The 15,422-nt window shown below is 45.5% G+C and overlaps 1 protein-coding gene across 5 annotated transcripts in view; it reads left to right on the plus strand.

Annotated features, from left to right (window-relative positions):
* Ntrk2 (neurotrophic receptor tyrosine kinase 2) overlaps nt 1-15,422 on the plus strand; it is a 327,293-nt gene that overhangs the window by 19,522 nt on the left and 292,349 nt on the right. For all 5 annotated transcript variants that reach the window (XM_035441549.1, XM_035441550.1, XM_035441551.1 and 2 more), the window contains exons 2-3: nt 10,960-11,034; nt 11,149-11,220. In XM_035441549.1, coding sequence (XP_035297440.1) covers nt 10,960-11,034; nt 11,149-11,220 — 147 coding nt within the window. The remainder of the gene's footprint in view (nt 1-10,959; nt 11,035-11,148; nt 11,221-15,422) is intronic.

Here is a 15,422-nt window from a genome sequence, read left to right on the forward strand (position 1 = left end):
GTTCTTTATAGGGTGGAGCTCTGACAGAAGCTCTCCCATGCTGCTTTGACATTGTCTTCTCTGATTAGAGCCTAGAAAATTTTCATCTCTCTGGTTGAATAAGGCCAGATTCTAGTCTATTCTTGCAAACCAGACAAGCAGATGGTGGGGACTGACATCTTTTTACAAAGACTGAGCAGCCCAGCCTGTGTGCTCATCCAGGTGGAAGCCACCCTGCCTGCACACGAAGAGGGGCTGCAAAGGAACCAGCAGGCAGAACCAGGCATGCTGGGAAGCAGCAATGTGACATCCCCAGAATCTGGAGCAAACATGGAGACCCAGAGTTGTGCTAACAGGGCAATAGAGGTGGTTTTGGATGACATGAGCAGCTGTGACCCTGCAGCTTTTGCAGCCATAGGAAAGCTCTCTCAGGCTCCTGTGGTGCTTCCAAACTGAGAGGGCTGGTTCCCCCATGCACCTGCCAGGATGAATTAGCGGTGAACTGCACCCCAAATCACCAAATGATCTCACTTATGCTTCACACAATTTCCCGTTGGACCACTTGTCCTAAATAAATCTGCTGGCTTAAACAGAAACTTCAGTAACTCTTTCGCTAATCATTCAGCATTAGGACCATTTTGTCCTCTTGCAGTCATAGTTCAAAGCTGTGCCATGCTGCCTGATGAGCCAGGTCTTCCCATTGGCTGTGCTGCTAGGCTACTGTGACTTGCCAGAGACAAAGCCTGTCGAGGTTTATTCCTTGGAGCCTTAGATATTATCACAAAGAATCTACTTTTTTACCCTTCTGGGATTTATTCACCACCACACGAAGTACTAAGTTGGCAGTGTCTGTTGTCTATTTCTGTGCCTTTTTAACAACAGAGGAAGTCTCCAGATATTCTGGAAGAAATAAAAGTCTGTTAATCAGCTTTGCTAGGACACAGCACGTGAGGCAATGACATTAGCTGGAGAGAAGGGTTATTTATATGTGGCCCTCCACTTGTGGTAAGGCAGGAATGGTGGGAAGAGTGTGAGAGGGTGTGTGGAGCAGAGATGCTCCTGATGGGGCTGGTTGTCCATGGGGATTGGTTCCTCCATCTAGGCTCCACCCCCCAAAGGTTACACCACCTCCTCCCAGACATACTGCAGTGGAGGCTTTTCTGTGCCCTACCCAGTCCCAAAGCCACTTATAAAATAATCACTCAGAGAGAGGCTTAATAGTAAGTATAATTGTTTGGCAGATGGCTCAGGCTTATTATTAGCCAGCTCTTACATTAATTAACCCATTTCTATTAATGTGTGTATCACCACATGTTCTGTGCCTTATTGGGTTATGCTCTGGCATCTTATTCCTCGGGCGGCTGCTGGCATCTCTCTCAACTTTGTCTTCTTTCTCCCTGTATTTCTGCTTGGATTTCCTGGCTAGCTGTATTCTGCCCTACCATAGGCCAAAGCAGCTTTGTTCATCAACCAATAAAAGCAACACATGTTTGAAACTTAGAGAAGGACATCCCACATCAACATACACGCTGGCAAACCTTTTGTATTTGGCCTTTGGAAGAATTTCAGAGCCATATCATCACAGAAAGTACTTTGTTGTTTGTAAAGTGAGGTGTTTACTGCCCTTTCTGTGTTATTCTATTGGATGAGGCTCATTTTAGGGATCTCGAGGCAACTCCTGTCAAGGTAGAGTGCATGGGGCATTAATGTCTCAGAGGAGATTAAAACCAAGAATAAGTTAATATCATAAAACCTTGCTAGGAGGCAGTGAAGGAATAGCCAAGGTCAGTCAAGAAGTTACAAGCAGAAATACACGCAGATGCCTGGGGGTGGGGCAGCTGATCGCCCACATGGTCTAGAATACTGGAGTAGTTTCCTCCCTCCTCCGGATTTTCATTTCATTTCATTTTATTTCATTTATTGTGTGTCTGCAAGTAGAGGGAGATTCAGATTTAAAATGTGTAAATTTCTAATTTAAAAGTACTAGTGACTAATGAAACATTAAAGGATAAAAGAGAAAACATGCTGTATTAGGCAGATGAGACATGGTGCCCTAGTTGGTTTTCATCGTCAATTTGACACAGCCTAGAGTCACCTGGGTGGAAAGCCTCAGCTGAAGAATTGCCTAGATCAGATTAGCCTGTGGACATGTCTGTGGGGGATTTCTTTGATTGTTAAATAATTCAGGAGGATCCAACCCATGTGAATAGCACCAGCCTACTGTGGGTAGCTTCACCCCCTATGGAGGTGGTCCTGGGCTGCACAAGATGTTAGCTAAGAGCGAGGCAGACAGCGAGCAGCATCCGCCATCATTTCTGCTTCAGGTTCCTGCCCCGACTTCCTTAAGTGGTGGACTGTGACCTGCAAGCTGAAACAAACCCTTGCCTACCCTAGATTGCTTTGGGCCAGTGTTCCATCACAGCAGCAGAAAGAGGTCTAGACCACGTGGCTTGCCGCAACTGTGTGATCCATTTCTAGGATTTGGCACATCACCTGTTGGTGAGATTTTAGTCTTAAATCTGCATGGGAGACAATGTAGTAACTCAGTTAAACTTACATTTTCCTGGTAGATGCTGATGTGTTTTGTGTAGACCTAATGCTACCACTCTAAGTTTTCTGTTGATGAATGACGCTGTCCCTTTGTTGGAAGCTCATGGTGGCAGACACAGACAAGCTCAAGACTCTCCAAACTCTCGGAGAAAAATTTTTGTCCATAATTACTTGAGGGAGCTTTTCTCGTAGTTTGTACACTGAAGAGAACTGAAATATTGTTAAGTCTTTATGGCTCTGCTGGAGATGTGAGCACTGGAGACATGTCTCCATTAGGCTTACCAGTTTGTCAGTAACTAGCATGGGTGCCCAGCCTCAGTAGTGCTAATTAGCCCTCTCTCACCCTCTCCCATGGCTATTGACACCCCGTCTCCCAACTCTACCCCTGAACTCTGTTTTATTACAAACACAACAAAGCCTGGGAGTTAAGAGATGGTTGTATGCCCTATAAAAGATGCTCGTGGCAGAGAGAATTCTGTCTAATTGAAGTGTCCCAGCCCATGGCTCCAGGCTTGGGGGGGGGGCAGACACCTCACTCAAGCTCTGAACTGAACCTACCTTAAGCTGGTCTCCATCTATCATCTACCTATTCTGGAGGTGAGGCGGCAGGTGTCTGGGGCATCAGGAATTCATACTATTGCATTTAAGGTAGTGTTTGTCAAAGAAAAACTCCACAGGGCCTCCCTTTGTGCTGGGGAGGTCTCCTACTGGGGTTATCTGATAGCCTGAAAGGCAAATGCAAAGCCACTTAAAATGCCAGGCAGAGCCTTTCCAGGAAGTTTCAAGTCAAAGCCATTCCCATAGAGTTTTCTGAATATTACTTCCTTTACTTCTCAAAAATCCACCTTTTTCCTAAGCCCATAGAGAGGAAAGTGTCTCGGTAAAGCCCTAAAATGTCAAGTCGAGGCTGGAGAGCGCCAGGGACAGTGCAAGGTGACAGTAGACTGCACTTGTATTTGAGTTGTCTGCCAGCTTTCAAGGCTTGATATCAATGCCTGCTCTCCAGCTAAGCTGCCAGTCATGCATATGTGTGTATGTATGCACATATTGCATTTCCAGTCTGTTCTGTGAGTCCTTCCTTTGCATCTCTCTCTGCCAGAAACCTCCTATCTGTGGCTTATCAAACACTGTTCACCTGAGAGCATCTACTGTCCTCTCTCAGATAGACTGGCTAGAGTCCATTTAAGTATTCATCTGCTATCATTAAAAATGTATGTGTAGTTGGTTTGAATCAGTAATATAACTTCTCTTTAAAACTTTAAAATTAAATGTATTTATTTTATGTGTAGGAGTGTTTTGCTTGCGTGTATGTAAGTGTACCATGGTGGACTGGATGCCTACAGAGACCAGAAGAGGGTCTCAGATCTCCTGGGCCTGGAGTTACCGATGGTTGTAATCATGTAGGTGTTGGGAACCAGATCCAGGTCCTCTGTGGGGGCAGCAGGTGCTGTCAGCCCCCGCTCTGTCTCTCTAGCCCCTAAATTCACTTTTAAATTGAATAAATGTTTCTTTTGAAATTGCCACTCTGCCCTCTGTTTGCTTTGTTTCCTCGATTTCTCCATGACTCAAGTTGGTATCTGTAAGACTTCATTGAGTCCTGCTATATACCGGCATGCATGTGTGTCTAGCCTCTCCAGATGGAGGGTGTCTGTCTGTCTACATCTGAGAGCAGACCGTTCATGAATGTTTACTCTATGCTGGAAAATGGCCATATGTGTGACAAACAGGACACCCTACGCTTGGGGAGTTAACAGTTTGTTTGTGAGGTGTCAGATGGGGCGGTAGAAATATAGAATAGTTGGTTCAAGAAGCATTCTTTTCTAAGTCTTAAGTACACACTTTAGGGCACTGGGAGCCCTCGACATGGGATGGACTCAACATGTCCTGATTGGAAAGGACACTTTGGGTGGGCCCCCTGCTGCTTAAGGAGTGTTACAGGCCTGTAATGGATTTTGTTGAATTTTCTGAAAGCCCAAGCGTGTGGGATCTGGTTTTTAGGGTAGCTGGGGTGTAGTGAGATGTGGAAAAGAGTGGTGGGGAACAAGGCTCACATACAAGGTTCTGAAATGAGACCTGGACTCGAGGAAGGAGGAAGGCTTGTTGTGGATACCATGAGAGGGCTGAGGCCGCTAGTGACCTGAAGGGTTGCTGATGTGTGGGAGGGGGCGTGTCCTCAAGGAGCTGAGAGGATTCCTATGGAGTATCACATTTTAACTTTATGATTGTCCAATCTCATCCTAGTGATTAGAAGGTGACTGTTAGCCTGCCTGAAAGGACCAAGTCATCCTCTGCTGGGTAGTGGGAGGAAGCCTAGATTTCTGTGAAGAAACTGTTCTGCTGGCCTCCTGTGAAGCCCTGTGAGGCAGGGCTGAAAGGAGGCCCTGGGCCAAAAAGCCCCTGGGTCTGGAACTTTCTAGAATTCTGGGCGGGGGGGGGGGGGTCAGAGAAGCTGGAGGTTGTCATGGCAAAAGCTCTCACACTCCTCTGCCAAATTCCTGGCCTTTGCCATGCTTCCTTGGGAGTTAAGGCCTTCTCTGAGGCCAAGACCACGCCCCTCAAGGCTCCTCAGCTGTTCCCAGGGACTGTGGGGAAAGGTCTCTGGGGAGACGTGCTGCGGGCTGGAGACCCTCATGGCCAGGTATAAGTCACCAGTAGGTAGTGCAAGGCTGGCAAGGGGCCAGCTGTAGACCTAGGAACCCAAGCTCAGCTGTCTGTGTACTGAGGCCCAGAGAAGTCCCGGGCCTAGGCTTTCTGCAGTCACTTTACTCTGTGGCTGTCTCCACCCCAGTTTCTTTTTCTCCCTTCCTCCTCTTCTCCTTTGGGTTCCTTCCTCCCCCCCCCCCGCCGCTTTGTCTTCCCCTCCATCCCTCTCTCCTTTCCTTTCCTCCTCATAAAGTGAAAAGCAGTCACAAGAACATCGCAAGTAACGTCCTCTACTTACTGGGATTAAGACTCAATGCCTGTCTTCTGTCTCTTCTCTTTATAAAACCTTTTCTCTTTATAAAAAGAACTAACTAGGGTTTCAATTTAGTCAGATAAGCCATATAAGAGTTTGTTTATTTATCATACGCCCTTTCTTCCTGCCCTAGGTAACCTTCATTGCCTTCAGCTCCTCCACTTTGCACATGCACTGTAAACACTGGTGCTATCATTAAAGCTTTTAAGTAAATTGTTTCACATGTGTATTTCAGTATATAATTTTGATGCTTTTGAAACTTTGCATGGAAATCTCTTTCTGGATATATATATATATATATATATATATATATATATATATATATATACTTGATCCAGCTCAATTAGGTATTTAGTGTATTTTACTTCATAAAGTTCCTGATTTCTTTATGGGTGCATATTTTCTGGCTTCTGACTCTATTGTAATATCCATCGATTGACTTAAAATCCCTCCTCCTCTTCTTTGGATAAAGTCTCCCTATATAACTCAGGGTAGTTTTGAACTAGAAACTCTCCTGCCTCCCCTCCTGTGTGCTGGAATCCCAGGAAAGCAACAACACACCCACTCAGGTGAGCATTACTTCATCTGCTCTCTTACGAGTATGTGTGAGTATTTCTCTTGGGTGTTACCTACAAGTAGAATTGTTGGATTTTACATGGTACCAGATTATACTTTTGTGGAATTCTGGCACTGTGCCCTTCAGAGTGGTTATTCCCAGTCACACCCTTTCTTGACAGTGTAAGGGAATTCCCCATGTCATTAGCAAGGGTCAGTATCAGATGTTAGACACCTGGTCAATCTAGTAGGGACAGAGAGATGTGTTTGTGTGTTTCAGAATCCTAGAGGGTGAGTGGCTTTCTATGGGGACCCTGGCCACTTTGGTTTTCTTCTGTAAATTGCCTGGAAGCCTCACTGGCTCCCCTTCTACTTGCAATTCCTTACTTGGTGGTAACTAAGCAGAATTCCTTTTTTCTTTCTTTCTTTCTTTCTTTCTTTTTTTTAGATTTCTTTATGTTTATTTTTTGTATATGCGTGTTTTTCCTGCATGTATTATTTCTGTTCACCATGACCATGCCTAATGCCAGTGGAGGCCAGAAGAGGGCACTGGGTACCCGGGAACTGGAGTTACAGAGAGCTGTAGGCCAGGATGAGGGTGCTGGGTACTGAGTCTGGGTCCTCCAGAAGAACAGCCACTGTGCTCTTAGCTGCCGAGCTAACTCCTCAGGCCTAAGCAGAACTTCTTAGGGGTGGATGACATGGGTTATTTATAGCTAGAAACCGGGCCCTGAACTTCTCTACTTAGATAAGAACCAGGAACAACCTTAGTGTCAATTGCTAGGGGAGCTTTGCCCGCTCAGGACACAGTCCCTTTGCCCACTCAGGACACAGTCCCTTTGCCCACTCAGGACACAGACCCTTTGCCCACTCAGGACACAGACCCTTTGCCCACTCAGGACACAGACCCTTTGCCCACTCAGGACACAGACCCTTTGCCCACTCAGGACACAGACCCTCTGCCCACTCAGGACACAGACCCTCTGCCCACTCAGGACACAGACCCTCTGCCCACTCAGGACACAGTCCCTCTGCCCACTCAGGACACAGACCCTCTGCCCACTCAGGACACAGACCCTCTGCCCACTCAGAACACAGACCCTCTGCCCACTCAGGACACAGACCCTCTGCCCACTCAGGACACAGACCCTCTGCCCACTCAGGACACAGACCCTTTGCCCACTCAGGACACAGACCCTCTGCCCACTCAGGACACAGTCCCTTTGCCCACTCAGGACACAGACCCTCTGCCCACTCAGGACACAGTCCCTTTGCCCACTCAGGACACAGACCCTTTGCCCACTCAGGACACAGACCCTTTGCCCACTCAGGACACAGACCCTTTGCCCACTCAGGACACAGACCCTTTGCCCACTCAGGACACAGTCCCTTTGCCCACTCAGGACACAGACCCTTTGACCAGGGCCATGTAGCCAGCATCCCTTTCTTCACACTCGATGGCCATTTTTATAATGTTGTATGGTCTTTGAGTGGTTTTCAGAAAAATGGATCTGGTGATAGATCCATGAACAATCTCCCTTTGCTGTACCTGATGCTGCTGACTTTGTCCTGAGAAACATGTATTTGTCACTGACAAAATTGGTCTCCTTGTTTTCTTGAGTATTTGCAACCAAAAAACTTAAAAATAAAAATGAGACTCTTCTAACAAGTCAATGTTTTCGGTTTTGTTTTGCGTTGTTTGAGACAGGGTCTCACCGTGTAGCTCTCACTGTCCTGGAACTCATTGTGTATTCCAGACTGGCCTCGAGCTTACAGAGATCTCCACCTGCCTCTACTTCTCAGGGACTGGGATTAAAGGCATGCCCCACCCTACCCGGCTAAGCTGGTGCTTTTTAAACCTTAATTCTTCACCTCTTTGGCATGTTGTCTCTGCTTTCTTTGTGCTCATTGTGTTTTATGGAGTACAACTGGGTCACATATAATCTAAGTACTGGGTTAAAATGAAATAGACATTTAGAAATGGCACAAATAACTAAAAGAAAGGTTGAAGTAAAGATAAATGTTTTTGCCACAGGATGTTGCTTAGATAACCACCCAGGGTGTTGGGTGCTTTGCCTGATCAGGGAGACTGCAGTGATGATTTCTATAGACAGAAAAGCAATAGAGAGGGTTCAGAAGGATGACGGGCACCGTGCTAACTCATGCTAACTTGGGCACAGGGAAAGGTGGACTTGCCCCATGCTCCAGTGGTGAATCCAAAGACACCTCCCTCACTGATTCTTCCTTCCCTGCTGCTGTGGCATAAAGAAAATGCTAAAAATACTTAGCACTCTGGAATCCAGGTCTTAGTGTAGCTCACTGAGAAGAATGAGGTCACCGTGGTCTTACTGAAAATGTTAGTGCAATGAAATTCTTGGAAAAGTGTCTCCAAAATGTGATGATTTTGAAACATTTCATAAAAACTTGATGTCAAAAATTGAGCGTTCAGTTCAGGTCTTGAACTATTTCCTTCTTCTGTGTCAGATAGGAGGAGGGTTAGCCTATAGTGACTTCACTGACTTTCTGTCCTGTCTTAGTGTCCTGCGAAGAGCTGGTCTTGGATTAGGAATCTGAGTTTGGGAAGTGGTTGGCCTGTTTTGGAGGCTAGGTTTCTGATGTAGTGTTTGTGTGGCTCCCTTTAAATGATTTTGATATTGGTGTAGTTTATATATACAGCTTTTCAATTTTAATTTTATGTGCCCTAATTCTATCTTCTCATTTATTCATTTATTCTTCTTACAGATGCGTGTGTGTGTGTGTGTGTGTGTGTGTGTGTGTGTGTGTGTGTGTGTGTGTGTGTTTCTGTGTGGTCTATCTGTACATATGTGTGAGGGCAGAGGGCAGAGGGCATACTTACCTCTGTGTACTTGTGTGGAGACCAGAGCTCAACTTTGGATATCTTTCTCTATCTTGTTTTTTTTTGTTTTCTTTTGTTTTGTTTTGTTTTGTTTGTTTTGCAGACAGAGTCTCTCACTGAACCTGGAGCTAGCTATTTCAGCCAGACTGACTGGCCAAGGAGGCCATGGGATTGGCTTGTCTCCATACCCATAGAATTAGGGTTACAGGTGCATACCCTCAACTTTCATGTGGGTTCTAGAGATAAACTCAGTTCCTCATGGCTGTACAGAAAGCTCTTTACCCACTCCTCGGCCCTGATTTGCCCAAGTTCTTACTATTCATCTTAACATTTTCTTTTTGCCTATTCAGTAGGGGGACCCAGAGATTCTGGGTGCTATCATGTGTCATTACTCAAGACATTTATTTCATTTTAACTCATTATTAACAGAAGAGCTGCATGTTTGGCTTTAGTGTATTAATGAAAATGTTATACATCTTAATGTTTTTCAAAGATGACAAAGGAAAATTTACCATGACTCCTGTAGTACTTTTGTAACTGCAACTGTTGCCTGTCCATCCTTCCATTATCTACCCATCTATACAAACATACATTCATTCATCCATATGCATATACATACACAAGCTAGCCATTACCCATCCATCTATCCATCCATCCATCCACCTATCTATCTACCAGTAGCCACCATTGACCATCCACCCATCCATCCATCCATCCATCCTTCCATCCATCCTTCCATCCATCCATCCATCCTTCCATCCATCCATCCCTCCATCCATCCCTCCATCCATCCATCCCTCCATCCATCCATCCATCATCCATCCTTCCATCTATCCATCCATCCTTCCATCCATCCATCCTTCCATCCATCCATCCATCCTTCCCCCCTTATCTACTCGATGCATATCAAGAATTACAGAAACAATTCTGTTTTCAAAAAGATTGTGACCTAAGAATATAGAGATGGGTTCTTAAACAACTATCATACAAGGCAGAGCACAAAAAATCTCCAGGATGGTAGTTTTAATAGCTGTGTTTGTACTATTGGTGACTTTATTGATTGCAAATGACAGAAATCCAGATCAAATAGGTTAGTAATATCTGTTTCAGAAATTGCTGGATTCAAAGACCCAAGTAGTATTTTGAGGACACTGTCCCTTTTTATGTCTCATTAGCTGTCTTCCTGTTGACTTCATTCTTGGAGGCCTCTTTCTTGTGGTAGAAATTTTACCTGTTGGAAGCTCTAGGCTTGTGCTGTTCTTCAGCTATGAGTCCAGAGAACAAGAAAGACCCAACACCTCTGTCCCAGGATTCTTAGTGTTAAATCTTAAGGAAGAGTTTCATTGGTCTCACTGACCTCACAGGCACATCTCTCAGCCAATCATCATGGCCAAGGGAATATTATTCTCTGTCATTAGCCAGAGTCCTTAGTTAACTCCTGTATTTAGGAGCCTTGGGGGCTGGGAGGAAAGATACAGAGACAGAGACCTCACTAGGGCCACCTGGGGCTTGTGGAATGTGGTTCATCAAAGGAAATATAGGAATTGTTGCTGACAAAGGCAGAAGGAGAGAATGCTGGCCAAGAAAGCACACAGAGGAGGGAGATGAGGGGTAATGCACTTCCTGTTTTAGAAGAAAAAAGGAGGAAGTGACTGTGTCTCCTGGAATGTGCAGAAACGTGACCTTTCTTACACCTCAGGACACATTTTCACCTTTGTATAGTGGTGGTACCTTTAAAGGGGGAGGGAAACTGAAAATTTTAGGCAGGAAAGTGATAAATGATGAGACACTTGATGAAATCTGGTCAGTTTAACTGTTGCCTTCACTGGAAAGAAAGGGTTGGGGTGGATTTAGGGCAGCTGGTGGGATGGGGTGACATGATCAAAATAAACTGTACTAAACTCTCAAAGAACCAACGATAGATCACAAAAGAAGAATATAACTGTGTGGTACAGAAGGGACTCCTGGGACACCTTGGAAAGGTTGCATGGAAGTTACTCATCATTCCATATTCTCACCTGCAGTCTGAGTCACCCACATTTTCCTCTCTGCTTTGTTACAGTTTCATTGCAAATCAGAAAAGGTTAGAAATCATCAATGAAGATGACGTGGAAGCTTATGTGGGGCTGAGAACCCTGTGAGTACTCACCACTCATGCACCCTCAGAGCCTTTCTTGTGCTCTGCTGCCGTCGTCGCATAGGTGGCTTGGCACCCAGTTCTAATGCGAATGCCATTATGTGTTTTCTGTAGGACTATTGTGGATTCTGGATTAAAATTCGTGGCTTACAAAGCGTTTCTGAAGAACAGCAACCTGCAGCACGTGTGAGTAGAGAGTGGCCCTCTCGCTTTATTCAGCATCTTCCCACTGTTGCTTAGTTTCTTCCTTTGCCAGCTCTAACCTTCTCTTTGGTGAAGCTGTGACAATGGCTCAGAGGCATTAGCTTCGATTCTGTTGATTTCAGAATGGCTTTGGGGTGCTTAGAACAGCCTGTTCATTCCCTTTTGTGGATTTCTGGGCCATTTCCATTTTGGACAGAACACTGGGCCAACAGCAAGGACTCTGATGTGAAAACGATGTCCTTGTACAGAGGTCTTGATTCTTTCCCTTGGAATAAGACACACTCCCTGGAAGACATCAAGCTAAGTAATCAAGATGCTGACTTGGCCTTGGACGGCTTGAGGAAATAAAAATTACTAATGCTTTTTCCCTTATAGTAGGGCCATTTGAGCCTTCATTTTCTCAACAGCATGTGCCTTGGATTGATAAAAATAGAGGGAAAAAAATCAATCACTGGATAAACGACAGGTTCAGATGACTCTTAATAGTAGGAACTGATTCCCCCCAAGTCATACTGGTATTTTGTTGGCTGAAGTCAATTGGAAATGCAGGAGATAAGAATTATTATTTCTGGTAAGTCCCTTCAATGATACCAGTTAAGCCAATAAATTATGGGCTTCCTGAGATATCCTATTAAACAGATCACTCAAAAGACTAAAATGTCCACGGTCCCTCCCCAGACTCAGATTCCCTCACACTGTCAGTTTCAGTTGGGATCGACCTGCTGGCAAGCTGTCATCTGTGTTCTTGGGGACCAAATTCTCTTTGCAAGGATAGCCTTGGCATTTCACAGTTTACCTGCCAGTCTCACCTGGATTTCACTTGCATAGAATGGTGTCTCTACTCCCGGCACATAGGCAAGCAAGCTGTTTGGCTTACCCAGCATGTCCTTAGGGCAGGAATAAAGGAGATAAGATTTCTGCCATTACTATCAACTTGCAACATCTGTCCCTTTTCCCCTTCCCTGGGGAACACTGGGGAACATGGTTCCCGGCCTGATTTCCATGCCGGTTATTAAAGAATTCATTGTCTTAGAGCAGCCTGCCTGGTTGCTCTGTGGAAATGTGTTGATATTACTGAAGACCTTAATTTCATAAAGTCATTATCATGAGTTCATATTTTATATGTGACAGGAATAATGAAGTCACTTTCTAAGATATAAAACACTCTGCAAAACCAGAACAAAACTCTGGGCACATCTTAAAAACACATTTCCTTGAAATAGTTCTTGACAACCTGTCTGGATTGGTTTGCTGGAGCAAACCTGATGTGTTGGTAGCTCTTGGTGGCACAGACATGACAGCAGGATAAGAATGGAAAAATGTCCCACTGCAATCTCTCAGAAGTAATTAATGACCTTAATAGTTAAGTTTTTGAATTTTCATTACAGATGACCTTAGACCTGAATCGCTCAGCAGTTGCTGTGTGTGCTGCCTGAATCCTCGGGGGATTGATGCTCCCATTATAATATGAACAGTGGGCCATAGCTAATTGTAATTCTATTGATAGCCATTGTGTGCTTTTCATGTTGCTATGTGATAGGATAATTTTAATGGTGTTCTAGCTCGCACATCCATAAAGTCCTGCCTCTTCACATGGTCTTATTTAAAATAGGAAACTAAGGAGGGGTGGATATTCTGTATAGCTTCCTCACCAGACAACATGCAGGAGCCAATAATGGATCAAACTTCAAAAACTTTATTGATTTGTGTAGTTATTGTCAACAGTATGGCACAGAGAGTGGTGACTTGCCAGTGAGCTTTGTGCTTCCTCATGAAGAAAGGGGTTCTTCCCAGTCACAGAATGAGGCTGAACCGGGCAGCCTGTGGAGGATGGCAGGGATGGGCAGGGAGTCAGTCTAGCATCTGCCTTCTGTCCCAGCCTCTGCCTGGGTCTCAGGACCCTGGGGACCAGTTTGTTTTCCCTGGGTTTCCCGGATGCAAATTGCACTGACCTCCGTTAGTTACCATCAAAGTGAGGTGCAACTGGCTAATGAAGAAATGTGTGCCCAAAGCTGTCCCTCTCCAGTCCCAGGCTGGCCTGACAGCCCTTCCGAGATCCCCCACCTACGCAGCAATGTGGGAAAGAGGGGCCTATTGATTGCCCTTTGGACTTTAGGGAACTTCAGAGGGGAGCCCTGGCTCATCCTTGCCTCAGTTTGCCTGGTCCATGTTAGTCAGCTCCACACAGTGACCACCCAAAGCTCTGAAAGTATGTCTAGGTGCCTTTGATTGCTGCCCAGACCCCAAAACCTCAAGGACTGTGAGAAAAGCCAGCATGTGTGTTTTCCAGGGGCTTTGCCGAGGTGCTAATTACGCTCTTAACAAAGTTTTACAATCAAACAGTAAGAGGATTGTTGGTCTTTTTTTCTTCCTTCTTCCTCCTTTTTGGCTTTTGGCCCCATTCCTAACTATGCTTCATAAAACTCATCTTGTTCTTTGGCCGGTAACCCTGCACTGCCCTGTGCTGCTGGCAACCCAACAGAGCAGCTGCTCCACAGGGCAGCATGGAGCTGACGGGGGAGGGGCTGTTCCACAGGGCAGCATGGAGCTGACGGGGGAGGGGCTGTTCCACAGGGCCTACCTCCCCCGTCCTTGTTCTCCCACCCTGTTTTTAATTTCTCCTGGGAGAGGGAAGAACATATTTTTTTCTTTTTTCATTTTTTCAGAAGGATTGGGATTTGTGATGAATATAAACATTTCTGTCTGTGCCTTAAAGACAGGCGTAGACTTTTTGATGTGATGTGCTCCACTGAAACGATTCTTAGTTCATGTTCCAAAAGAAAAGACTTCTATGGGCACATCTTACAAGTTCCTGGTGGGTTTTATGTTCATGTGGGACACCATTTGTTATGATAAAGCGCGAGGGGACCTTGGAGAAGTCTATGGCAGGCGAAGGTGACAAAGGCGGGGACAAACACTCCAGGCAGACAGAGCCTAAGTGAGAAGTTTTATTAAAAAGGGAATGGGGTGGGGGCAGGAAAGAGGTAAAGAGACACAGACACAGACCCCCCCATACACACACACACACACACAGAGAGAGAGAGAGAGAGAGAGAGAGAGAGAGAGAGAGAGAGAGAGAGAGAGAGGACAGAAGAGAAGAGAAGAGGGAGACGGGAAAAGTCCTGTCTGCCCAGGGGAATAGTGGAAAGAGACCATAGATGGGGGGTGGGGTCCTTTCTCTTAAAGGGGTCCTTTGCTCCTGTGTGCAGACTAGTACTCATGGAACCCTGGGCTGACCAGAGTACTGCCTGAGTGCATTCTGCCAGGTGACAGGGGCAGGCCAGCAGAATGCCTGAGTCCTTACACCCTTTCCTGTGGGTAAGCACTAGTGCTAGTGAAGAAGACACAAATGTACAAGGCAGGGGGTCGTCCTGCTGTCAGCTGGGGTTCAGGCGGGTGGAGATCTCTGTGAAAAGGTTCACTGGATGGATACCCCGCTTTTTATTCCTTCTTTTGGTTTTTCGAGATAGAGTTTCTCTGTGTAGCTTTGGAGCCTGTCCTGGAACTCATTCTGTAGACCAGGCTGGTCTTGAACTCATAGAGATCCACCTGCCTCTGCACCCATTCTTGAGACATGAGAAACCACACTTTTCTCCATTGACCAGTCTCACTCCTGGGCTTTGGTCTCTGTCTCTGAAGATGACTGTTCACACAGACTAGAACACTTCCACTGAGAATCATTGGACTGATACAGCATACTGCCCTCAGGTACAAGTCAGGGCCAGGATTACTGTCACTATCAGACATTATATCTCATTAACTTGAAGTAAAATTTAAACAGTAAACAAACTTAGCTGCCAGGGTGATGGCTGGGAATTTCCCACCCCAATGATCACGGCATAGACCACTGGAAAGCCCACCCACCTGATGAAATCACATATTTAGAACACACCAGGAAACTCATTAGGTCTTTTGTTGTTGTTGTTGTTGTTGTTTTATATTTTGCCATGCATAGAGCATCTTTCCATTGGTTTATGTACATCTGAAGATGCCGTGTTTCTTGGGAGTTCAGGATAAAGCCTGACACACACCCTGTTCCCCAACTTTCATCCTGCCCTCTTCAGAGTCACTTGCTTGTTGAGGCCGTCTGTAAATGGTCTCATCAGGACCTTTTCAGCCAGCATGTGTGTTCTTTCCTGGAAAGACAGTTTATGTTCTATGTCTATTCCACATTTTGTTTGCCA

This window comes from Cricetulus griseus, chromosome 3, assembly GCF_003668045.3.
Source record: "Cricetulus griseus strain 17A/GY chromosome 3, alternate assembly CriGri-PICRH-1.0, whole genome shotgun sequence".
Classification (NCBI taxonomy): domain Eukaryota; kingdom Metazoa; phylum Chordata; class Mammalia; order Rodentia; family Cricetidae; genus Cricetulus; species Cricetulus griseus.